This window comes from Clupea harengus, chromosome 3, assembly GCF_900700415.2.
Source record: "Clupea harengus chromosome 3, Ch_v2.0.2, whole genome shotgun sequence".
NCBI lineage: Eukaryota > Metazoa > Chordata > Actinopteri > Clupeiformes > Clupeidae > Clupea > Clupea harengus.
The window spans coordinates 27,221,800-27,248,946 of NC_045154.1; the positions used below are offsets into that span (position 1 = coordinate 27,221,800).

The 27,147-nt window shown below is 45.9% G+C and overlaps 1 protein-coding gene across 2 annotated transcripts in view; it reads right to left on the reverse strand.

The window, feature by feature from the left end:
* plxnb2b (plexin b2b) overlaps positions 1-27,147 on the reverse strand; it is an 81,812-nt gene that overhangs the window by 14,442 nt on the left and 40,223 nt on the right. For both annotated transcript variants that reach the window (XM_012837352.3, XM_042707370.1), the window contains exons 3-14: positions 5,634-6,742; positions 5,351-5,539; positions 4,750-4,875; positions 4,386-4,486; positions 4,111-4,237; positions 3,650-3,806; positions 3,429-3,540; positions 2,800-2,911; positions 2,273-2,374; positions 1,839-1,940; positions 899-986; positions 230-393 (exon numbers count right to left, since the gene is read on the reverse strand). In XM_012837352.3, coding sequence (XP_012692806.2) covers positions 230-393; positions 899-986; positions 1,839-1,940; positions 2,273-2,374; positions 2,800-2,911; positions 3,429-3,540; positions 3,650-3,806; positions 4,111-4,237; positions 4,386-4,486; positions 4,750-4,875; positions 5,351-5,539; positions 5,634-6,742 — 2,489 coding nt within the window. The remainder of the gene's footprint in view (positions 1-229; positions 394-898; positions 987-1,838; positions 1,941-2,272; positions 2,375-2,799; positions 2,912-3,428; positions 3,541-3,649; positions 3,807-4,110; positions 4,238-4,385; positions 4,487-4,749; positions 4,876-5,350; positions 5,540-5,633; positions 6,743-27,147) is intronic.

Consider the following 27,147-nt stretch of genomic DNA (forward strand, 5'->3'; position numbering starts at 1 on the left):
TTGAACTACCAGGTGTAAATACCTACTTTTGTGAACTGAAATCAAAATTATTGAGAACTATGAAGAATATGACATGCAGACAAGTACATCACCTTAGTCATGAAGTAGCTGCTGAAATAATTAAACTAAATTAAGACTTCTAATTTAATATAAGAGCTATGGGAAGTCGATGGGCATGATCAAGTTTGAACCCTGCCTGCTGGCATGCTACTAGTACTGTTTAACTCACGTCTGTGATTTCGGGGTTTGGGCATGGCATAGGCGTCGTCTGGCACAGCTTCTCGTAGACGCACGCCCTTTTGGCGGCACACCACACGCAGCGGTACTTGCTTGGGTCTGCGTTCCGGCACAGACTGCAGTCCTCGCGGCCCACGGAGCAGTTATATAAGGTGACTGCGTGTGGACACAAATGAGGACACGTTAAGACAGGACAATGAGGGATTAAGGTCACTGAAGCCCATCTACTTAAAAAGCAAACAGCGTTCCTCTCCAGCAAGATATGCATGAAGAGTAGCAGTGCGCTCATTAGATTACAGGTTGCAATTCCATGTGATAACTCGGACTCTCGCTAATGATCTAAGCTTCTAGTACTCTCCCAAAGTAGCACCAATTTACGATATTTCCTTGTATGAGGAGGATATCAAAAGAAGTCGTCTCAACTGTTTGACTTGTGGTTCTTCTCAAAGACTAAACAACATAACTAAGGATGCAAAAAGATGATTTTGTAATCCTAAATAGTATTCCTCACACTAATTAACAGCAGTGACTATGTGGAAACACTTAGCGATCACAGAATGAATCAGACTGCTTTCAAGATTCTGCAATTACGTGTCATTTACACCACAAAAATAGCCAAAAGTTCAATTCAAGTGCTCCTTGTAGAATGAGTGAAACGTACCGTTAAACAAGCTGTCAATCTTCTTCCCTGAGTGTTTGTCTTTCACATGAAAGAGAACGGTGGTTTCGTGCGCTTTGTCGTAGGAAAACTGCAAGACACGGCAAGAAAAACACAGTGAGCCAGAGCAACCGAAGGCCCCCATATTTGTTTGGACTCTCATCAGCCCACGATGTTGGTTGAAAAAGATCATCTTTCATTTCTACAGGCACCACATTTTGCTGGCCTTTTTTTCTGTGCAAAGTTCCCTTTGAATACATTTGGCAGACGTTCAACAACACAGCTAAAGAATTCAGTGCAAAACAAGAACGTAGCTGGGGGCGATTTCCCTTTTGCTGCAATGGGCAAAATGTTTTTTTTTTTGTCCCTTTTTCTACACATTTCCATTTCTAAGCAAGGAAAGCGCAAAAGCAGTGAGAGCAGATTATTTTATGAAACTGCATCCAGACAGGGCTGTATGACCATCAGGGGGTGCTGTGATCTCTGTGTCAGACAGTTTTGTACCAGGTAAAGCAGGACCCTGACCTTACATGACCAAAGCCTTTCATTGTGTGTTGTATGTATGTACATATAGACAATGAAGATATCACTGACATGGTGGTGATGATAAACATTTCCTCTGACACGGAACCTGTCAGTTCATGCAGTTTTCAATCATTTGATTATCCACATGAGTAGAGCTTCAGCGTGAGGACTGACCTCTGCCAACCATATGGCATGCCAAGGACCATTACCTTCAACGCTGGCAAAATGACTACTTACCAAAATAAAACAAACTAACTCACTTCAAGGTAGATTATCAATCTGTCTGAGGAACCTGATCCTCAGATTAGTCTGTGCTTCCTCTCTGAGCACAGGACTTCCTGATCTATTGGGACTCCCTTTGCAAACATGCATGCACATGAATACCTGACTGATATCAGCATCATGGTCTAGGACTCACCTCATATCCGGGGAAACTGTAGAACGGTCCTTCCTCTTGCTCTTTCTTGACGTCTTCCTCAGTGTGCTCCATCAGTTCTGTGCCAATGGTGAACTCATGACCCTGGTATGTGGGAGAGGGAGTTGTGGGCGGGAATCAAGTAAGAGATTCAAATGTCAAGGTGAAGGAATGCATTGCTCATGTTTAGAAGGGCAGTAATAGGCATATGAGTGTTCTTGGGATTTTCCTGTTGGAAGCACATCATGGCCTCTAAATCCCCCCTGCTTTCCCACCAATACTGCTTGTTTCTCTGTGGATGTGTTCTCACAGCGTGTAACGAGAAAGGGGGGAGAACTGACAGCTAACACGTCTGTATGACTGATCTTATGGCTTTTTTTTTTTCACATCCATTGATATGTACTGAGAAAATGTGCAATTTCATTGGCATTACTCACCTTGTATTGATCGAGTTTGATTCCCTCAAAACTGATCGGTTCTTTGAAACCGACGGGAATAAGGATTGGGTCAGGGTTCTCAAATCTTGGACAGTTTGCTCCCTGGGTACATAATGGAGCAGAGAAACACACAGCAATGGTGTTTGAAGAGCGTTTGCTTGTGTGTGTGTGTGTGGGCACATTATGTTTGGCATGTTCTGACACGCTTCGCAAAGGATTTGTATCCTCCGCTTTTTGTATCTGCCATCAAATATTCCAGTCTGCCATCCCCAGTTCAACCCTGTGACCGCCAAGAGCGGCTGTTTTCCTTCCACCCAAGAATGTTTTCCTACAGCCGTGACCTTCGGAGTGCCACAAGTCATTGATGCATTTCCAATAAATAAATAACACCAGCACCCTTTTTTTATTGCTTGGCCCTTTCTGGTCAATACTATCATTACTTTCCATGAAAGGAAAATGAAATAAAAAGAACTGGAGATTCAGAGTGGCACAAAAAAAGCATGCATCATACGAGTGCCATGTCCTACTTCTTTTGTTCGGACGATGTTCGGGTCTTTGTCGAGTTCGTTCTTGTCGCTGCATGTGTGATCTCGAGTGTTCCACTGACAACCCCAGCTGCTACTAACACAGGAGAGGCACCTGGGGGGGGTAGAGAGAGAGAGAGAGGGAGGAGAGAAGGAGTTGGGGGGGGTGTCACTTTGGTCAGAGATGCGTGGGCTTGTAATTGTATTTCTCAGAGTGTATTAATACTGAGAGCAAAATAAATCTTCCAAACATCTCATGAACAAAACCCATTCATCAGACATTTCTCCCCTTGCCTAAAAACACTACGGGGAAATCGGGGACAAAAAAAGAGGAGAAAAAGATTGACTTTCACTTTGATGAATGAATAGGAATGTAAAGCAATTTCCTCATCCTTGGAAAAACAGATCCCCAAAAAAAGGAGTATCTAAAGAAGCGTATTCAGTTCTTGCATCAGTCATGCATCATAGTGTATGAATAACATTTAGACCTTCTACATGTACTTTTTTATTTATTAATATATTCATATGTATCCTTGTATTCATTAAACCCACAATCGTCAGCACAGACACCCTGCCTGCGTGCTGACACAACGGGAGGAGGGAAGGGGGAAGGGGAGGCTGGGAAAACTCACGGGGTGTTCTCTGTCTTGTGTACGGCTGCTGCACAGTTGTAGAATTTGTACTCGCTGGACGCCACCTCCACCGTCATGTTCACTAAGATCTTCACCGGCACAGCCACGAAATCTATGCAAAACAGAAGGCAACATGTGAGGACACCGAGCCTTCTTCATAATGGCTGTCTGGAAGAGCTTCTTCACAATGGCTGTCTGGGAGAGCGCGCGGCTGGACAAACCTTGCTGCTCAGGTGTGGTTGGGATGGCGTCGGGCTCAGGCAGGCTGCAGGTGACAATCGAGTCGATCATGACCGCGCTACTCTGGAAGGTGCCGAAGGAGCAGTGGAGCTGGTCAGCACTGCCAATGCTGGGCAGCGAGGGGATGTTGAAGTCCACCTGCAAGTAAACAGGACAACAAGAGAAGCATTGTGAGCATTATCTTCATCATTATCATTTTATAAACTGTAGTTTCAGAAATATTGATTCAGTCCAAGATCATTTATGCATTATAATTAGCTATGGTTCTTCCCTGACAATATTGCTCAATCACCACATTTTTGCAAATATTCAATTACATAACAGGTCCTTTTGAAAAAATCCACTCACTATTTAGTACACTTGGGGTAATTTTTTTTGCAAAACTGTTCCTCTGATCTGAGATCTATGTATGCACTATTGGTATTTTGACTGAGTTGCCTACCTGCTGAGTCTTTTTGCAGCTCAGATTTGGGGGGTTGAAAGAGACGATCTTAACACACTGTTGCTTGGGACTCCACAACCAGCCATTTTTCTCCTCGGCACGGCGGCAGTCTGACCTCCTGGTGCACCTATTTCACAAATGGCCATTAGCCAGGACAATCTATCCAGTTGCACTGCAATCTGCAGCCTCTATTAAGAGCTTCTATCTTAAGACAGATCAGACGGTGACCCAAGAGCACACTGCTGTTTATGCAGTAAATCTTAGGCAGTCCTTACCTGCCCTCCAGGACACACCAACCACAGTAAGGGTCCTTCAGCCCAACACATGACTGACAGTCCTTCTTCAGACCACATGCCTGCACAGGAACTTTGGCAATCTGTGAGACAACAGCTAATTATTACAATATACCCACTGGAAGATCACATGACAATAGTGCTTTGATTAACTAATTCAACATTTCTAATCCTCTTTTTAGAACTTCCATTAAACAAACAGACAGGGCGCCTCTGTGGAGGCATCAAATACAGAAACAACAACTCCACCAGCCAACACAATGTCAACTGCAGCCACAACAAACAAAATGACAAAAACAGAAGGTTGGCAGCAATAAGATACTTAGACATGTGGTATATCTCTTACCTTTTTCTTGGTAGTGATGTACAGATGGGTCATGCTCGTGTCAAAAAAGAGGTTCTTATTGACAACATCACCCGTGGTGTCGCCTGGGCCCCTGTTGTACACCTCTGGGTAGCCTAACAGATGAAGCTGGAGAGAAAGAAGGCTTGGTGAAGTGAAAGTTCAAAGTAAACTTGGTCTCAGTCCACAGTATATAAAGTCAAGCCCACCAAATGAGGCACACACAGTCTAATCTGTTAGGATCTGGTATAGAGTCTCCTAAGACACAGTCTAGTTAAGTCCATGATTAGCCAGCTTTATTGTCTTATGGTGGCTCCCCTTGGAGTCTTAATGTTTATTGGAGGTTCTTTGAGATGATATCTTAAAACATCCAAATTCTGTCTCGAATACCACTGACGTCTGGTGCGAATGGGTGCCTTCATATTACGAAAGCATTTGATGTGTTTTCATGCCATGTTAAGCATCCAACATAAAATGTGAAATTGAAAAACCTCCACTCTTCTGAAGAGCTGACACCCACTGACAGGGGTTCACACAGACACAAACAAACAAACAAACAATCTCAAACTGCGTCTAGAAGTAAATTTTGACTGACACCACATACCTTGAAAACCTCCCCAACAGAGTTGCCTAGGAACGCTATAGTGTGATCATGCTCTACAGCTATGGCCACAGCAGTCAGAAGTCCCTTCCTAGTGTAGATGGCTTCAGCCTTCAGGGCAAATTCCGGCTTGCTGGCCAGAGGGGAGGGCAGGAAGTCTGCACCACACTTGTAGTGTGTCGCCATATCTTTCTGCAAAACATCAACAAAACAGAAACCTTTATAGTACCTCAAAAAACAACACGATAACTAACCCAGCATATCGTTACAGTAGACTTCAACTTACATCCCGCCCGGTGCAAAAGTCATCTGTTTTTGGCGAATAAGGGATATCCACTGCAGGCTTTCCGCCAATCTTTCCTGAGTCACTGTAGCAGGCACTAATGATGTCCACCATTCTTTCGTTGATTCGTTTCAGGGGGTACAAGCACAAGGCCGACTCTGTGTGGTCCTCATCGGGGCTGGCCACCACAAACAACACCTTGTCCCAGAATTGAACATCGCCGTACGAGCCTTTCTCCGACAGGCTGCGGGCGAGCTCTTTCCCAGGGCTCGCCACGTAGGCCGCCTGCACCTTGTTGAAGCGGTTGTCAGGGCCACAGTTGAGCTGCAACTCTGTGTACGAGTAGTAGTGGTCGTCCTGCTCGCAGAGGCGCGATATAAAGGTGCTGTTCTTGTTGTCTGTCCCGCCCAATGTTCTCGAGAAAAGGAAGTAGACGAAGCCTTGGTCCTTGAAGGTGTAACGGAAGTCGTGCAGGTACTTGGGAATGAATGGAATGGCCTGCACAGCAGCGGCTTCCACAATGCTGTCGAAAATCGCCCATTCGCCATGGCTCTGCAGTATCCGCGTGCTGATGAGTTTGGTGCTGTCCAGGATGCCGTAGCCTTTACCCACCAGAAAAACTGAGAGGTTTTGAATGTTAGACATAATGCCCACCACAGACACGCTGTCCTCAATACTGGCTACATAGGTCCTCTCGCCCTGGTTGTCACTGTAGTAGATCAGCTGGTTGATATTGCTCAGATTGACCAGTGAGCAGATCCCTCTATATAGGCTGCCGCAGATAATGAGGTTGTTGTTGGAGGGGTTGACAAGCAGCAGCTTGTTTGTGTTGTTGGTGTCTTTGGCTGAGGGGCAGGTGTTGATGTTGATGGGTGGTGTGCAGGAGCGCAGGTCCTTTTTGGGCCCCGTCTCAGCCTTGTGCTCCTTGGCTAATGAGCCGTCCAGCTGGTAGACGGCATTGACAGCGCCCACGTACACCCGACCAGTGCGGGGATCCTGCACCACGTTGTTGATGGGGGTCTCCGGGGTGAATTCTGGGAACTCTGTTTCCTGACAGCAGGCTGAGGGAAGACACAGCAGGAGTAGGGAGGCCCATGCCAGGCTCGCCATGTCTAGGAGACAAAACACAGGACATCGGTCAGAGAAAGTCCAATGAAAATCCATCAGCACCACCTTAGAGCTGTTCAGAGTGCATTTATCTAGAATGATTCAAAAGAAACCCACTCATGACCAAAACTCATCTACCCTGGTTTTGATTCGTTTGACAGATCGAGCGTTCAAGTAAAAAAAGTGACAAAGCAAGAGTGACTAACAGGGAGAGAGAGAGAGAGAGAGAGAGGTGAGTGTGAAGCCTACACATCGGGGAGGAGAGACGCATCTCTGGGATCTATTAAGAACAACTCAAAATGTAAACAACAAAAATATTTTCACGAAGCTTCCCTGTATCTCTGGTGCACAAATTATAACGACACAGCTTGTATTCTAAAGTTGAATATGGCTGCAAGGCAACGTTCACCTCTATCCCTCTCCTCTTCACCTGAGCCTTTGGGTTTCAGGGGGCACTCAGCGCTCTCAGTCAGAAGTAGTCCTCCTCCTCATTTCAGCCACATTGTCAGGCCCTGAGACACCACTGGCAAATTGAAAAACCCTGATGGAGTTTCCCAGTGGGCTGCCCATGAATGGCTGTTATATTATGTTAACCTTCTTTGCCTCAGAGCACTTAGTGGGGAGACGACTGATTATACATTTGGCCTCCGGGCCCAGTTAATTTCAGGTTGGATTCACATTTACATACAAGTGCCTATCCTGCTTTATAGCCTGATTTTACTTAATCCCCCCCCCCCCAACACAGCCCCACCGTGAGCACACACACACACACGTTCACACACATACACACGTTCACACACACACACTCCATTTGTAAATGTATCTGCCCTATTTGAATTCACACCCTTAAATGGTTTAATTTAAACTGAAAGAGGGATACAAACTAGTTTTGTCCAGAAAGTTTCTTGGCTTGAAATCCAGCTGTGTGAGTCTGAGGATAACCGGTGTTACTGATGTAGCAGACACGCACTGTTCTCAGCAACTGTCAGATCAAGTACGGGGAGCTTCTGATGGATTCGATCCCAAACGTGAAAATAATTCAATACTAGAGCTTTGGCAATGAAGCAAATGGGCTCAGATGGATGGGTGACCAGTGGCTACTTGTATTATGGCCATTGGTGATTCAATTACTGTGACACATCTGTTTATGAATGCCCTTCAAGGTCATGACCCCTTCGCTCAGCCCATATCCATCACTGACGAGCACTGAAGCTGAATGGACTGGAGGCGAACAGAGCGTTCACTAACCTGTCTGATTAAACAGGGCTTCATTAATCTAAATTGTTTTAGAAAATGTAATCAGTGTCGCAATACAAATTTGACATTTGAATAAAATTGTTACTTGCTGCAGTGATGTGCTTATTGGCCATCATCATGGGTTGAACAGAAATTGGTTCACTAAAGATGAAAAGGACCAGAAATGGTATTTGCATAATCTATTCAGTCAGAAAGAAATTGTCTGTGTGTGGCCAGCCTAACGCCATTCACATAATAACTTTTTTTTTTACGTAGGTACTTTTCCACTGTTTCACCAAATTCTCTTTCAAGTCAAAACAGAATGCAAAACACTTGCAAAGGTATGAGTACAGAAATATCTTATGATGAGAAAATACACGAATGTAACTCTAGTATCTTGCACAACAACAAGAATCTTTCGCTGATTCATGCAAATCTATTTCTGCCTTTAAGAAGTTGGGTGTTTTAAAACTTTCTCTTAGATGTTGAGTATTGGTCACTCCATTGTACAAAGAATGGAATCCTGAACACTTTTCAAAGGCATTCAAAGGATGCTTTCTTATTCTTATCATCATTTCTACACACTTTGAAGTCTGCGACACTAGAGTTCAGGATGCTTCAAAAACCTACAAGGGAAAATCGGTATACTACAAGAGGAACTTGAGGAAGGGTGTATATAGCATTCCTAGCCCTTCATCTGTTTACCATGGCTGGTCCAGGATACAAGTGCACACACAAAAACAAGGAATCTGCCCAAGTGGGCCACACAAACCGCTGAATAAATGAACTTCTCCGAGTTTAGCATGGTCATGCAGTGTTACCCTGCAGCTAGCAACAGCCTCTAATGGCCACAGATAAATAATAATGAAATGGCCTAGTCACTAATGAGGCTGGCACATCTGGAAAACGCAGCCCCAGAAAGCCCAGGATGTGAAATTACAAATCGTCTTGGAGAACAGAGAGAAGAGAGAAAGCCTTACCTCGAGGAAAAAATAAAGCGGGAACTACTCTCATTAGTGCCTGCTCGTTAATGCTGGAACACGTTTAGCTAAGCATGTTGAAGGAGAGACTCTGGCTATCTGAGGGTACGCAGATCTGAAATATGGGATGAGATACTACATGTTCCTTCTAGCGGCAAGATACAGACAGTTATTCATTCTGGGGGAGGTGAGGATGTGTTTAAACAAGCACAAGAAGATCTTCTGAAAAACCTAGATTAGAGGGGAAGAGAGACAGGGAGGTAAGGAGATGCCCGAGGGAGAAAGAGCAAGAATACACTCTCTGTGTTTGTACACTGAGCAACCAACACTATATGTCTGTGTACTCGGTCAACATTAAACCCCATTAACAGACAGCCACACAGAGCTGGAGGCAGCGACTCAGATCCTTCCTCAGAATGTGTGATGGAGCCCCTACTTGACCACCAGGAAGTCAAGTATGTTTTAAGGAAGTGAGAATGGCTGATGAGTCAGCCTCCAGGGCACCGGCTGTGATTCATTTAACAGCCTCTAATGCTTCTTAAACATCTCTGATTGCAACTCTCAGACTTCCACAAGCACTTAGATACACATTCATATAGATCACATCCACTTTTGAAAATTGAACAGGTGAACACGCCAGCCAGCACTAATGCACTTAATTGCATCCAAAAGGTACATGGTAAAAACGTATGGCTTGTTTATGTTTATGCTTCATAGATGAATACTGGTAAAAGCAGGAGCCATTAAGTATGGCTCCTCCCACAGACCGGCAGAGGTGAGGAGAATTAACCCTTCTGCTCCCAGTTGGAACGTTCTTCTCGAGGCGTAATTAAAAATGTACAGTCCATGGAAAAGTGGGTTAGTGTGACACAATGAAAACCATTGTGAATGAACGCCTCCACACGGAACACTCATAATGAGTGCCTCTTCTTCCTCTTTATATGCCTTTCTTTTTTTGTAAATGGCCCAAAACATAAAAGGGAAGGGGAAATCTCATTCAGAGCAGAAACCCAAACAGTCACACAGTCACAGCCAGGAGAAAATTGTTTTAGAAGTGCTTGGGAAAGCTCATGTGACAACGGCAATCCAATTTCCATATGAACAATTACCCCGCCGTCAGGCCTGGCAGTTCATTTATTTCAATTTGACTGACTCGGAGATCGCCTCGCCTCGCCCAGGCAGGCGGCCCAGCCATTGTGTGGCTGAAACAGCCCTTGCTGAGCGAGTTAGCTGGGGCACAGCTGTCCTGAGTGCAAACTGCACCCCCGAGCACGCCGACACAAACACTCCCTGGAGATGTGCGCGGGACACACATCCGAAGGAGGTTTAAAAATGTACATCACAAATTACCAGTGAGAGCTCATTTGTTTGGAAGGGAATGTGTGTGTGTGTGTGTGAGAGAGAGAGTGAATGTGTGTGAGCCGAAGATTTGTTTTAGGGGTCTCACGGATCAGGATGCTCTCCCAACATTTCATTGCAAGCCTTTCCATCTAAAGTAGGGGTTCTTTATCAGTGTCTGGAGTGTTGACAGTCTTTCTCCCTCATTGACAGCGGCCACTTGCCTCTTCCTACTGCTGCTCCTCATGCTGCCATCTGGGAACTGCATTCAAGCACCAAACACACCAAATATACAAAACACATACACACAGTCTCTCTCTCTTTCACACACACACACACTCTCTCTCTCTCTCTCTCTGTCTCTCTCACACACACACAAATGCTGGGATGATCTCCAGCCTGTTCTGGCTTCCTCTGCCATGCCTGGATGAGTTGTTGTTCCATGGGCATGATGTGGCCATTCTGCTATGGACACAGCTGGCCTGAACAAAACACGATTAAATGCAGGACTGGATGAAGGACAGACCTCCGTCTCTCGCTCTCTCCCTCGCTCTCTCTCTCTCACTTTTGTAATTCAACTCTCGCTCATTGACAAACATTTTCATACGGCCATACAATTAAGAAGTCAGAGACTGAACGGTGGAAAGAATCCATTACACACCTTATTGGTCACAATGATTTAACTGTGGGAGCATTAAGGCCAATGAGCCATGAAGGTACCTAATATGGTTTGGTTTCACTCTTCGGTTGCAGGGGTTTCAAGGGGAATACTGATCCTCCAGCAACTCAATATCATTCAACTTCTGAAGTCACCCTTGTTTTTTTCAAGGCACATAATAGAAGCGCCGACATGCTGCCTCTGTGACTGTTTTATTAGTTTGTTGCTCAAGAGATTTGTTTTCCTCAACACGCATTCCTTTTTTCTTCCTTACTTCAACAAACTGCTTTTAAAAGGTCAAGGCACAACAAATATTATAGGAATCTCTGTATGGAATATTTGACATTTTACAGTAGAGCAGAAAAATGGCCTCATTGTTGGTAGCAGTAGGCTTTGCTCAGAGATGGGAGTGAGAGGTCAGGGTTAGGTTTGCAATGATGAATGCATATCAGTCTCGTAGGGGGAGACATCTGCTTCATGATTCAAGACGGCAAGACACCAAACGGCTTACAGCCGGGACACCAACAATGACTCAACTCAGCGGCGGATAACATTTTGTGGAGCACTTACATTAAAGCTACAATGACAATAATGTTATGGTCACTGGCTTAAGAGGGTAGACGCTAGGCGGCTGACTGGTTGCTATGATACAAATGGCTGGAAAATTGTCTAATGGGGAGAGTGATCCGTTTAGCCATGTGAGGTATAATTGCAATGAAATCAAGTGAGTAGGCAGGCTAGCAAGCCAACATCCTCTCAAGGCACCTATGGTCAGTAGCAAGATTTGAACACTTTTTTCTGATACAGGTTTTCATTTTGCTGATTGAAGTTCCCAGTGTCGTATAACATGATGTGTTTAACCAATAAGGATGAGCCAATAAGCAATTAAAAATGTACTTTAAAATATAAAATTAAAGGACATATTCATGAATTTCATATTCATGAATATTTTAAGCAAAAGGTCACATGAATGCCTTTCAAAACCTCCCATGCCCAAAGTAATATGAAACCACGGCCTGCTTAAGCCATCGCACCTCGTAAAAGCCTTGCTAAGCCTGAGCTGTGCGGTTGGACAGGGCAGCGCTTTGGTAATGGCTAAACAAACACCATTATATGGACCTGATGGCCTTGCTCATAGAACAGGTCTCACTAGAGCACAGCTTTATTCCCTGTGGTCTGCCTCAGCTAATAAGTGCTTTTCATCAGCACAAAGCCCACTCGAGCGTGGAGCCTCCACTAGAGGCAAGGGATGGCAACAGGTTAGTGGAGGGTTAGAACCCGCACAGCCAAGGGCAAGAGGGACCAAATTCTCTGTGTTGGCCAATTTTCCCCCTTAAAAAAAAACATAGGAGGGACAGAATTAATGAGGCTAAGCAGAAGCCTTTGCCATCTGACTTCTCCGGTGTCTCTCTCTCAGGAGGGACCATGTGGCGGTGATCTTTGGCTCACACACACAGATATGAATACCCATATGCACACAAAAAAAGTTGCACAGCCCACCAGTTAGAAGTATGCAGACGCTCATTGACTAGGAGCAAGTGATAAGGTGACACGAGACAGGCCTGACCTTTTCCTCAAGATCAACATCCATGCGTTCTTCTGCTTTTACAGATGCTATGGAGCGACCGCCTCTCCACATGGAAATGTCAGCAGTTAAAATCTGCCAATCAATCTGCACCATCTCACTGCTGTTGCCTCATTTACATGCCAAATTGCAGTGTGGCTATTTTAGAACCCCATTGGCTCCTGGTAACAGTAACTATGCCATTTGGAAAGCAATAAAAGCATGTACCATCCAGGCTAAAGCCAGCACCACATAAAATTGAAATATCAGGCTGATCAGACAACAACAAACTTCTTCTTCTTCTGGAGAGAATATTCTCGGATGAAACATACCACAGGATCTCAATGACTGCACTCTCTCAATGTCTGTGTCTTTGCCAGAGTGACATTTGATCTTTAATTATACAATCTCTCTCAAGACTAGCTGCTCCTGGACGGGAGCCACGCTGGCTGCTACCATACTGTCCCGCTCTCATTGTCTTGCAGATGTCTGCAGCGATACGGGGGGCGATTGACGGGCTGGACGTGGAGGTTAATTAAGTTTGAAATCGGGGAGATGATCAGCTAGCTGTCAGTCAGGCCAGCAGCAACATCTCTGCAGCCTGTCTGACAAGTGCGAGGCTTGAGATGATGAGTCATCTCTCCTCTCCCAGTAAAGGGACACAGGAGAAATAAACCTCTGTAGTCTTTGGCTCTGACCTCAAAGAGAGAGGGGTGTCTTCTTCGTGGCCGCTCTGTAATCCAGAGGAATTTGTGAAAATGAAAAACCGAAAAAAGAACCTCTTACTGTTTGGCATGATTTCTTATTGGCATGGCCGTCACGTCTGGGAGCAGTAATCTTGAAAAAAAATGAACCATGGTATTAGTGAAATGCTCAAAGCCAGAAAGGAGTTTTATATCACCCTGTGCACACCTACCTGTCTGCTATCCTTAAAGCTTAGGTTATTATCCACTGGGCTCGGTAGCCGCCCTGAACCCTCCTTTATGAATGGCAGCCATTCCTAATCAGGCGAGGGGAACAAAAGGTGAGGGGAAATGAGTCCCTCTTGAACACAAACCGGTTTAATCTGGTCTTAGACAGACCAGATAACCAACAAGCGTGCCAGTGATAAATGAGCATCTAAGAATGCAATAGATACAATCGCCTCTCCCCACCCCAGCCCCCACGCCCCCCAAAAAGGTGGGTAGTCTTTCATGTGCTGTACACAAGGTGACATTTTGTCAGGGCTTAGGCAGGCCTGAGCAACATCAAAGCCCTGCTTTTGTTGGCAGCGTTTTGTTCGGATCTTGTGCGCCCACTACCGCGCCCGGTCTCCGGCTCTGACAGCACTGGTGTCTGCCAGTCGCTCCCCCATTCCAGCTCTTTATCTGTCCAGCCTTCTGTTGATAATTATCCCAGTCTCCTTCTGCAACAGACTGCGAGTATCCCCAAGACCAATGTGCACAGTCCAGACACGTAATTTCACCTGTAACATTGTGCAGGGGTGCCAAGGTCAGGCCCTCCTCCAAGTCCATATTTGATTTGAGTCCACCATCCGATCTAACTCAGAGAGCCTTCATTTCAAGAAACTGTGCAAGACACATTCATTTTCACGTTCCGGGCAGCAGGGCTGAATAGAAATTGACGATTCAATCCTGGAATGGAACTCGGAGTCCTCTTGGAATTGACTACCGCTCCACTATCTGCTTCCTGGTCTGCTGAGTAGAGCCAATTTCTCCACTTCCATGGAGACGTGGAGAGACGGCCACCATAGTGTCTCGCTTAAAGCCATGCACTGTTATTATCAGCAGCCAACTGCAGGAAAGAGAGTGAAACACCCAACATCGAGAGTTTACGGGGGCCATGTATTGCCGTGGGACTTAGAGCTGCTTATATGTGGGCTATGCAAATGTAATTTTCACTGTGTGTCATCTCCTCTTGTTCAACACTTTGACTGATTAATAACTGCAGATTTCCCTGCTCAACCATCAATTAGCACAGGCTAGATGGAATCACGAGATTAATGTGTTTTCTAGCTGTGCATAATTGCTACCACAGTCCAGCGGGGACACCCTCAACTCATTCATGTTTCAAAGGAATGTATGTCAGTCTGAGGATTGCAAATGAAACTTTGATTCAAATCCTGCCTTGAGTTCGCATTTGAATTTCAACTTTGATTTCCTGCAAAAAAGTTTGGGCACCTTTTGTAGAGAACATTGGTGGTGAACACAGTTTAGGGTCATGTCCAAAAAGAATATGGGGCCAAATAAATATATATTTTGAAATCTTTTTCTGAAACAAAGGGCATGCAGTAAGGGGGTCAGAGAGGGGGATATATAGAGAGGAACAGAGAGAAAACAACAGTGAAACGGAAGTCGGTCGGTCAAGAGAGAGAGAGAGAGAGAGAGGCTAGGCACAAATGACATGGCACATCTTCAATAGGCTGGCCCATTGTCTTTTCATTTGAGCGATTGTTCTCCCTGCAGAGGGTGAGAAAGATTAATCCCATGCAGGATGAGAGTTGAGAGGGAGTTAATTGAAGCACTCTTATTATGGGAATTCACAGATAGAAATAAGGATCAGGCCCACAGCACAGATGCGGTGTTGCTATGAAACTTTAATGGATGAGTAAAGGGGGGGGGGGTAGGGTTACTGAGGAAACTACAGCAGGGGTTATAGAGATCCAGCTATCACAGCTATTCCTCACAACGATAAGCACCAGCCCCAGAGGATCAAACTAAATTCTCCAAAGTTTCACTCACCGTGTCCTTTCAACTAGATCCTTCAGAGAGCGAGGGAGAAAGAAAAAAAAAATCCTTTTGTATTAAACAAACACTCAATTTCCCTCTTCCGGGAGGCAGAGCAGACGAAAATGGATAAAGAATCTTTCCAGGTGATAAAGTCCCTAATTGCTCCACTAAATACACATCCCACTTAAACAGTCCATGCTACATCGTTTTAATTATTCGTACAAGAGCCTAATTAGTTGCATCCATCGTACCAGGGGCTATCGTGCACCCAATTAGGTTGGAATCAAAGCCTGGTGCACTCAATATGATAGAAGATCTCTGCTGCGCAGTAACCTTACACATATAATGAGTCCTCCTCAGGCAGCAGTCATCCAAGTGTCTAACTTCAGTCTCAACTGATCCCACTTTGCACTGCACCCTTAAATTGTCAGTAAGAAGGGTGAGCCAGAATTTCTCAGACTCGGTATTTCATATCTGACACGGAGCAGTGTGGGTCAGGCTTGTATCGGACGAGCATGATTTCATTACAGATGTCCGACCCCCACCACAGCCGAGTAAGGGAGACCATCTTCTTCCCGTACCGACGCAAAACATTTTTGGCGGCAGGAGGGGTTTAAAAGTTCCTCACCCTCAAGGCCTTGACTCATTTTGTTTGCTTAGTCGAGCTGCAATGCTGACGGTTGAAAGGATTAGGAGGCGTTTCAAACTGCTCAGGTGAATCATTTCCCTCCTCGGCTCCCACATGGATGCCTTTCGATGACATTACAGCGCAGATGGGAACGAAGACACTCACGCTGAAAGGAAATCGGAAGACACAAAAGGCCTAATCCCTCTAATGTTGATATGCCTCCAATTATGGCGAGGAGAATAATGATGAATGGCAATATTTCGATACTCAATAGCTTAGCAATTGCGTGACCTATATATGCTTGGGGGATGAACACCAATCCTCTTCACCATGCCTGCTGCTGACTTCACAAAGACCTTATAATCTCACAACCTTTGACTCAAGAATAGATTTAGACTTCACATGCCACAAGCACTCCACAGTTATGTATTTGCCAATGCAGTTAGACTGGAAGGTCTGTGTGCACACAAAAAATCACACTAAAGAAGCCGCTCTTCACTGGCACTTAGAGTGCTAAAATCGCAGAGTGTGAAACCTTTGAGGTGGACACAGTCTGTTGTAATCCTTAGCAGATACAAGGGGTCTATGATGAGTGTCTGTGTGGATGTGCAATGAACAAGGCCTTCATACGCAAGAGCTCTCACCCTCAATTGTTTGCTTCATAAGGCTAGACAGAGAACAGTCGACACAAGCATCTTCACAGAAAACTGTTTTCCAGGCTATTTGAAGCAGAACACAACCCCTTTTGAATTCTCTGTCCCGCATAAGGCGGCGTTACAAATGTGAAATAATGGGATCCCACAGTGCACCGCAGCTGGGACAGAGCGCAAGTGCACGGCGCGTTTCATCTCAGCATGGCTTTTGTTAACTGCTCCGCACTAGGCAGCCTCTCCACGGGAGAATCCACCCAAAGCAGCGAAACCTGAGAGGGCGCACACGCGCACACACACACTCACACACTCACACACTCACACACACACACACTCACACACTCACTCACACACACACTCACTCACACACAGACACACACTCATGCACAGACACACAGCCACACACACTCCCCAGTGCAGAGCCAGACAGCTCCACACCCAGAGCCATGCTTCTACAGCTGCAGGAGCTCTGGAGATGGTGTCCCCAAAGAATGCAAACACAAAGATCAACACTGGAGTCTGTAGAACGGCTGCCATTCAAAAATCACAAATGCGTAGCCCCTTGATGTGGAGAGCTCGTTCTAAATGTGGCATTCATCAGCACTCAGTATTATGCAAATGGATAAAGGCACTGGGCTGCATCTCCATCAAAATCCTGAGAGGGGATTTCAGTTTTCCTGATCATCCTCCATCCCCCCCCCCCCACCCTCAGCCCCATTTAACGTACTCGGAAGCTGATAAAGTGGAACTGTTCTCATTGGACAGGACCTGGGCCTGAGAGAAGGGTTGCCATGGTGACGAGAGATGCCGATGATGGGAGTCATCGAGACATGGCAAGTCTTATCAAATGGCACGTGATCTAAGTTACTGATAATGGCCACATACTGGGAAAAAGAAGGGGGCGGGGGGGGGATGGGACACAAAAAAAACCTGATGGCCTTCCAACGTCCCTCTGTGCTGATCCCTCCAATTGCAGGGGGATAAAGTAAGTTTACAGTTGAGTCCTGTCCGGTAAACTAATATAACAGTCCACCCCCGGTGGGCCTGGCCACAAATAAAATCCACAATATCTCGTCTTATGAGGAGAGGCTCAGTCTAATCAACCCATGAGCCTCGCTGCAGCCACGGCCTTAGAGCGAACCAAAAAATGCCACAATTGTGGAATGTCACAATGCCTTTGCATTAGGAACGCTTTATTACTCTAAATCCATGGAAGCGTGGACCTGGGGTACAATATCAGTCTTTTGGACACATGATCCTGGGGGATGTATATGAAACAATCAGCCCTTGAAGTTGCCAAAGTGTGACAGAGTGGGAGGTGCAGGCGTCAAAATCAGAGGAGTTAATCTCCATCCCAGTAAATAAGTCTAATTGAATCCAAGATGAAGTTTACGGAAATAATGTGCTAGATGGGGAGGGGAATGTGCTACTTTTATGACAGGCTGCACAAATTGATCTGAGAAAATGAAATACTTACAGCATTTGGCAGCGAATTAAAGAAAGACGTGTGAGAAAAACAGAAATAATTATGATGATGACAACTTTCTGTTTTCTGGAAAATCTCACTAAGGAGAAGTACAGATCGGCTTCAGCAAAACTGAGCCAAACTGCTAATAGTGCAGTCAGCAAGAGGTTGCAAATTGGCTCACAGAAATGTGTACTTGAAACTGCTGTTAAAAACACAAAGCTCCTGATAGAACCCAACTCTGCCTGCAGAATAAAAAAAGCCGAAAGGAGTAGTCTTCAACGTTCAATCATTTCATGACTACATCCAGCCTTGTGATCATTTGGCTTCAAAACATACAGTGAAAATTACAGTCCCATGTGATCTCTGCCGTGATTCCACTGCTGCATATTGTTGGGTTAATCACAGCTCTATCTAGGTCGGATGAATGCAAACACAAAAGATCCAATCAAAGTCTCAGTGGAAGCCTCCAATAATGTTGCTCTGGTTATACTTGAGCTGCTGTTGTATGTTTGCCTTACAAAACATGGATGACCTTTTAAATCTGGGATTATTAGTGAAAACTGTTTGTGTTTGGACTAATCCAAAATAATGATACGGTTATCAAAAAATTATATGGAGAGCCAAAAAATAATAAAAAGATCTCCCTCATATTCATACTCATACACACACACACACGTAAGTGTAGTTTGTCCTCATGTGTCCTTATACAGGTCAATCACATAAAGCAAATTCAAGCAGATTCATTAACATCATCACAGCATGATGTGTTCAGTACACAGCAATCACTTTATGTTTTCATTACACATGACATATTATGGTCATGTATAACGATCAGCAACAATACATCATCAACAATAGATTAAGAGAAAAGAGGGGGCTGCAATGTCAAATGAGAAAACATTCCATTAACTCACTAATCAGCTTACTAGATGCTGTGGCTGATGCTGTGGCATCTAGTGCCAAATAGGTATAACGGCAGGTTTTAAACGGCGGGTTTTAAACGGCAGTAGCCCATGAACAGCCATGTACTCAGTTTTCCAAGCCTAAGTCCAGGGAAAATGATTCAGGGGGCCCGGCTATCTGTTCCACAGCCTTGATAAAAGTGCCATTTTTCCACTTCAGCGATCTGATCTCCAGCCGGTCTGCTCTGCTGCTCTCCCTCCTCTCTCTGAAATGAGAAGTTCTGCAAACCCGGAGCAGGGGTCGACAAGGATCTCCACTCCAGCAAAATGCTCCACCGCTGGGGTGGTTTAAAAAAAAAAAACAGAGTGATAAAAAAAGACTTATGTCTGCAAAACTGAGACTGATTCCTGAACACCACAGAAAAGCACCCATTTGAGCTCAAATTTGAATTTGACTCATCGCTCAATCACTTCCCTTAACATCTGAACTTTGCTGTCACATCTGTGGGGGCCATCATCGTACAAGGTGTGTGTGTGTGTGTGTGTGTGTGTGTGTGTGTGGCTGACAGCGAGGGAGAGACAGCTTTTCGTCAGCTGGGGTTTGAACTCTTTGTCCTATAGTGGTTGCGAGTGGAGGCTTTGGAGGAGCAAGTGCATCAACATTCTGTCATGGGCCGCCTGCAAGCTTAAGTGAGGGAGATGCTCAGAGGAGATCTACAGACGTTGAAATGATGGCAGCACTCCCCCTTTCCTCTCCCTCTCATCCTTTCATGTGTGACACAACCAGAGAAGAAAGTTCCTCTGGTACGCGCCCGGGGGAGTCGTGAGGAAGTCTCCAGTTGTGACTGTCAGGTGGCAGGAGTTGTGTTCTACGCGTCCCAGAGCCAGACAGAGAGATACACACAATGACAGGGGTGCAACAAGGACATGTGCACGGACCCTCAATTATTCTAAGACATGCTGACAGGGATCAAGGGAAAGGGAGGAGATAATGCTCGAGAACCTAGACTGAAGGTTGTGGTCAGATTGGAAGACTTAACTGTTGTTTTAATAAACAGACCGGATTAAGAGTGAATACTTAAGTGTGGAGAGGTCAAGAGCTTTAACCCTGAATGCCCTGACAAACTGATCATGCTGGCCTTTACAAAGATTTGCTGTGTTTGAAAACAGAAGACTTTTCCTCTGTTGGTGGTGAAGGTAGGCCAAAGCTACCGGTGGGTGTCCGAAAGTCCCTGCTGTTTTCATGATCCAATATCGAGGAAAGACTAGCAGCAATAGATGAGTGCTGTCAACAGCGATGAAGACAATGTTTTTTATATAACGGTTGGAGCCAGATTCAGGGCTTCACTGTCAGATTATGTGAATAACATGCTCAATAACATGGTTTGGGCTCAGACACCCTTCCAGGAGGTGTCTCTAAAATGGATGCCCTGCTTTCTTCACCCTTCCTCCCTACCCTCCCTTCCATCTCTGTTGACATTTTCCATATCCACTCCTCTCATACCATTTTGGGTTGCATTTTTCAAGTTCTACCCGGGTGGACTCAAACTAGTGTGCTCTTATCACATCTAAGATAGCAGATAGAGCCGGCTGCAGTAACATTCAGAACTGATGCTCTGGTTTCTCCAGCCCCACCTCCCCTCCATGTCTTCCCGGATTCAGTGATAAGGGAGTACATTCCATGCTCGGAGCATGCAATTCCAAACAGTGAACGGAAATGCCAATTGCAGTGTAGCAGTCAATGTTTATGTAATGCACCTCATAATAGCACCCTGTTACTGTCGTGAGCAGACAGAAGCATTTTCCTTTTTTGAAAATCCTTTTTATTTTTAAGGTTTTGTTTTATTGGAAAGCTCAACTGAAACAAAATTATTGAAAAAGTCATATACCCATGGGATAAGATAGCAATGTTTTATTAAACCGTAAAAAAAAATATATATATATCTTGCAATGCACTTCAAAGTCATTTTCGGAAAATGAAATTTCTTTTCTTCCCTCCAGTGAATCACTTAATCAATAGCAAATCAGTTCAGTTGGTTTATATATATATTTTTAAATCATCTTCAAGAGAAAATATCTTGATCTGAATTATATCAGGCAATATAAGGTTGTCTGTTACAAACTAACAGGTAAATGACAATTTTGTAAAACACAGCAGGTACACTGCTGGCTCTAGTTTCAAATAGCACGTGGAGCTACTTCCACTTCCTGCAAATAATTTGTAAACCAGTTTTTCTGGAGCACCTGGAGGACCAAAAGTAGTAGTCAGTCAACTTTTGTTGTTGCTCAAAAAGAAATAGTTCAGAATAAACAGATAATAGAACATCCTGACATTAATTAGTGACTACAGGCAGACAGACACAGACAGACGCAGACAGACAGACAGACAGAAGAGAAAGAACTGCACTTAACATAAACACAAGCACTAAGTAGCAGAAGTATATTACTATGTGTGAGAGACAAGGAGTGAGGCAGCATCTCTGGAAACCAAACACTGCTTCAAAACAGCAACACTCTTAACAAAGTGTGTTCCCTCTACCTGTTACTCAGACCAGAGAGCCCTAGTAAAAGAAAATGGCCAATTATTTGTCTTAAATGTGGACTCAGTATGGGGCAGAGCCTGACAAAGCTCTGGCAGTGAGATTGGCGCTTCATGAGGTTTTTAACAGTTCTGTTTGCATGCTGTACCGCTGAGATTTGTGCCAATTCACTCGAGTATCTCACACACACACACACACACACACACTCGCAGGGCCAGAGACGCCCCTTTGCCCCCCCATTAGATGACAAAAACAGAACTCTGAGAATTATAGCACCTCTAAAATTAAGAGGCGCCTTTTTCTGCGCTTTTTTTCCCACATGTATTCTCACTCACACAGTTTCCTCCCACCAGCACCCTCTCACTCATATACACACACTGGATGGTATTACATCAACCACTACAGAGAAATCATTTAATTGGAAAAATCTACAGCTCCAAAGTGGGGGGAAAAAAGAAAAGCAAGTGGAAGAAACTAAGTGAAGCTCAAAGCTATCTGGGCCCCTTTGATCAGAAGGGCCCGTGGATTAGAGGGGATTCTCCAGAAGTTTTCCCTTAATCCCTTTAACATTCAACAAGCCCGACCAGTCGATGGAGGAACGGAACCAGAGCGGCTCCCAAGGTCGGCTTACGCCGCCATTGCCGTACTGGAGCGCTCGGGATGCACGGCAACCCAGTTCCCGGTGTGGTTGTGCGAGCAGGAGTTGCCTCCGTAGAAAAAAACTCCTGAAATCGAAATGCTGATGTGCCCTCATTCCTGCATTACTGCAGTGTTGCTCACTCAGAGAGAAGACGAGTACACACCTTATATATATGGCATCTTCTCCCTGAGTCTACATTAGCAACAGCCAACCATGAGGACTTCAGTCATGATCTGGAGTCCACAAAGTGAGTTCAGTGTGGCTTGTTCTACCCCCATTTTTTACCTCATCAAAATAGAGGCCACAAGGCCAAATAACCTTTTACCCTAAAGGCCCAAGGAGGTCTTGTTAAAGAGTAATTCAAAGGGTGTTTATGTGGGTCTTCATGCCCTAAGCACCTGTTGAAAGGGGTTTTGAACCCAAGCCACCCGTGCTAAACTCTGGAAACAGGCACTCAAAAGCTGTGGGGTAACCTCTCCAGGAGGTGTGATATTCAATCCCACATGGCAGGCAGCAGACCATACAGATGTACATCAGGAGGGAAGAGGGAGCCGGGAGGCTGCTGTCGCCACTCGCCTTCATGTAAATGAGGCATCACATCACCCACGGGAGAGAGGCTGAGGGGGGGGGGGGGGGGGGGGGGGGGGGGGGACTCTCTCAAATGTACGAGTTTGTCAGTGCCACTGTCGCACAGCAGAGAGGACTCAGAGGGGGGTGGGGGGGACTGAGACGAGATTGGACCTCCTGCGGTGTTACATTCGGCACGCCGTACACGTGTTTTCACTCTTGCCGTCTCTCTCTCTCCCCCCTTCACACTCTCTTTTCCACGCTTTTGTTTTCTTTCCCAAGCTGCGCTCCAATGTTAACGCAGCACCGCTGGCAGCGCCCGTGATGGATTCGCCCGCCTCTGGCTGGCTGGCTGGCTGGCTGGCTCCCTCCCTCTCCTCCCTCTCCTCCGGTCTCTGTGAAGTGCTCTCAGCATGGGGATGGGCTGAGGAGGCTGAGGGATGTGGGTTGGGGGTGGGGACTGACGTCTGGATGGGAGCGTGTCTCAGCAGCTGCCAGAGCAGCCCTGTGCTTCCCTTCCATCAGATCTGCCGTCCTGGCAGCGTGCCGGCCGGCAGCAGCCACGAGGCCGCCGGGCCCAGACCACACGTGTCTGCCACTGGAACTCACACGGCCAGCAGCAGACACAGGATGGCCACTCAACGCAGAACTGGGGGTGCCCAGGTCAATACAAAAAAAAAAAGAATTCCAAAAGATAAAATCCCCTACGCACCAACACCTTACATACACATTCCTGAACTCCTACAGAAGTTCAGAGGAGAAAAATGTAAATAACAGAGACGCAGCCACTCAACAGCAGTGGCGCCAGGGGAATGGCCGAGGTCCTCCGCCATTGTCAGTCCTCCCACCACCTTCCCAAGTCCTCCATCCCTCCCTCCCTCCCTCCCTCCCTCCCTCCCTCCCGGCGGTTGTTTACAGCCATTTTCAGGAGGGGTAATTAAAGCACAGGGCACGGGCTGTTTATAGTCAATTACATTGACTCATTTGGAGCATCAGGACATTTCTCTTCGGATGACAGGGGTAGCGTGCTGGCGTCTCTTTGAGCCATAACCCACGAGAGGCAATTGCTCTGCTTAGGGGCAACTAAGGCTGACATCCATTCTTTGTTTGTGATTGCCCTGTCTTGTTTACCATGCTTTCTACTTTTGAGAGAGACCTCAATCTTCTTTTGTTACAAAGAATGGTTCACGAAACAACGACCCCTCTAAATGCTTACACCATCGCACTGAAAGCTTAGACGTGTGAGATGAAGATTAAAAGCTTTCAACCAGAGACACCACCAAATATAATTAAGCAGCATTTAGTCTGGCCTTATGGGAGATAGAAAACTGAAGGTACATATTTATTTTGTCTTCCTCTGGTTTGAGTAGAATGAGAGACTCAAAATCAGCATCAAAACAAGTCAATCTCTCATGTGACGACCCCCCCCCCCCCCCCCCGCCTACACACAAACGCATACACACGCACAAACAAAATGCAAATGGATGAAAATGAGCAACACAGGAGAAGCAACCAGCGGAGGAATCTCATAAAGACAGTGCGTATACGGACATCCTCTCATCTGGTTCCTCTTTTGTCTCAAGCTCAGTTTATTTCCATCATCCTTCCAGGACTACAATGAAACATATTTCATATGTGGTCAGTTTAAATGACATGGGGCTGTAGTTGGTTTCCAATACAGTTTTAACACTGGGCCTCAACTCTCTTTTCGTCTCTCTCTAGTTTCCACTGTCGCTTGCACCAACACTCCCTCACCGAACCTCCCTCACTATCTCTTCCTCCCTCTCTTCCCCTTTCCCTCTCAAACATCTATTAATATATGATCACCACCCCCCCACCCCCCTTCCCTTCCCTTAGTCATACACACTTCACACAATGGCATTGATAATGAACAAGATGGGACATTTTTTATGCGTGTGTGTGGGGCAGGGGAGGAGGGGGAGCATTAACAGACCTCATATAATAAATTCCAGACACCTTGTCATCACCAAGGAAACAATATGGGTCCTGTGGCGTCTGATAACAATGATGATTATCATGCGACTGAATGTCACCATGAATTCAATATATCTGCTCTCTTCTTCATAATCTCTGAATTGAGTAATGAACATAAACAGCTATTTGAGCACTACATTCCTCAAAGACATCTGCCAAGTATGGGTTGCAAATGCATTTGGATTTTATTGAAATGAGAGACATTTTCTATATGGGAGCGTGGGACAATTTTGTCTTTGTGAAATGTTCTACCCTGAGGGACAGAATCAGGTAAAAGCCCTGTTCTCTTGAGTGCTGTGTGCGAGCAATCCCTTAAATGCAACTCCACAAATCATTTAATGCGGCACAGAAGTGCATTTCAGCTCTGTTTTATGCTGGCTAAGATGGAGTGGGAGATTGTTGCCGTCTAATTCCACGCTGGGTGCCGTGCCAAAAAAAAAAAAAACGCCCCTCCATCCCAACCATGGTTAAGGGATGAAAACGGCTTCCTCCATCACTGCGGCCAAATTATTTTTAGTATTAAAGGAGAACGGGGCTTCCTTGCAATGCCAGTGGATTATTGGCAGCATTTGAAATCCTATCAGGAGGGATTGGATGAAAACAGATCACACAGCATTCCACACACACACACACACACACACACACACACACACACACGTCTGAACACAAGCTGTCAAGCCACATCCACATCCACAGCAAAAACCAGTGCTGTGGTTACATTGTGTGTGAATGCTTGTGTGTGTGTGTGTGTGTGTGTGTGTGTGTCTGAGTGTACCGGTCACTGCCTCGGTGGTGAGTGTGAAAACACCAGCAACGTTTGCAGGCCCTTCGGCTGTCTCTGTCCAGGTCAGCACAAAGCCCACACCATACCAGTTATCTAGTAGAGGCTTTGATGCACTTAGTCACACATACATAAACACAAATAAACACATATATACACACACAGACGCACACGCACACAGACACAGACACAGACACACACACACACACACACACACACACACACACACACACACACACACACACACACACACACACGCACACAGACACAGACACAGACATTCATACCCTAAACGGCAGTGTCAGTTTTAATTGCAGGCAAAAACCTCCTCTGAGAAGAGAGGGGCCTTTTTCTGTCATGTTCAATCTGTGTGTCTGTGTGTGTGTGTCTGTGCAATGGCAGCGCATACACAGACACACACACATAGACACAGACACAGAGAGTGGCAGTACTGGAGATTAACAGCTTTTCAAAACCTTGACAGAATCCCTCCCCGAGTCTTGTCTCTCCAATGACCATAAGGAGTTTATGTACTATTCCCAGGGTGCCTGTGACACCATGCAGTCTCATATCAGGGGTTGCCTGAAGTTCGCCCCCCCCCCCCCCCCCCCCCCCCCCCCCATACCGCTGCGGTATCCATCCAAGGAGCCCCATCTACGACCAGCCCTACACCAGTACCCTCCACCACGCCCACGTGTGGTCAGCGTAAGGACCAGGGGATCGGAGGTGCACCGAGGGATTTAAGCGCACTGGCATGGCTCGGAGAGATGTGTGTGTGGGGGCAGGGGGCTGGCATGGCTCGGAGAGATGTGTGTGGGGGCAGGGGGCTGGCATGGGGAGGGGTGTTTTGGCGGTGGTGGACTTCCTCATATTCTGGGCATTTCATAAATGTAAACCGACTCGCGCTGCCAGTTCCCAGAACACCAGCTCTTTCTTCTCGCGCCAATCAGAACCAGATGTGCCTGGGCTTGTTTCAGAAAGGAGGCCTGTCCCTAAGCGCACACACGCACTCTCTCACACACACACACACACACACACACACACACACACACACACACACACACACACACACACACACACACACACACACACACACGCACACGCACTCTCACACACACACACACACACACACACACACACACACACACACACACACACACACACACACACACACACACACACACACACACACACACACACACACACACACACACACAGACACACAGACACACAGACACACACACCAATGTGTGTGCAATGCTTAGTCACACAAATCAAATACAACACAGTACGCATAAAACACACATAAATGGTAACAAACTTTCAAGGCACATACCAAGCTTTTAATTCCAAACATGCAGACACACACAGACACACACACAGAAACACACACACACACAAATAGTTATGGAGTGTCATAATCACGAGGCCACAGCAGGCAGGGTTGCTTCTAATAAAAGGTTGTTTCCGAGCTGCGTCCATTTCCTCTCTCCGATCCCCTCTGCCCATGCAGTGATGTCAGGAATCTCACCCAGACGAGACAGATTTATGAGGTGTGGAAGAGAAAGGTGGGGGGGGGGGGGGGGCTTTGAGGGGGCTATTTTCTTGCATGCAGCGCCAAACACAAAGGACGCGGCGTCAGGCACACATAGCACTCCATTTCTGGGAGGCAGGGGAGGTGCCCGGGCGAGTCATGTCAATGAATATAAATACCACATATCTATCTGACTCAAT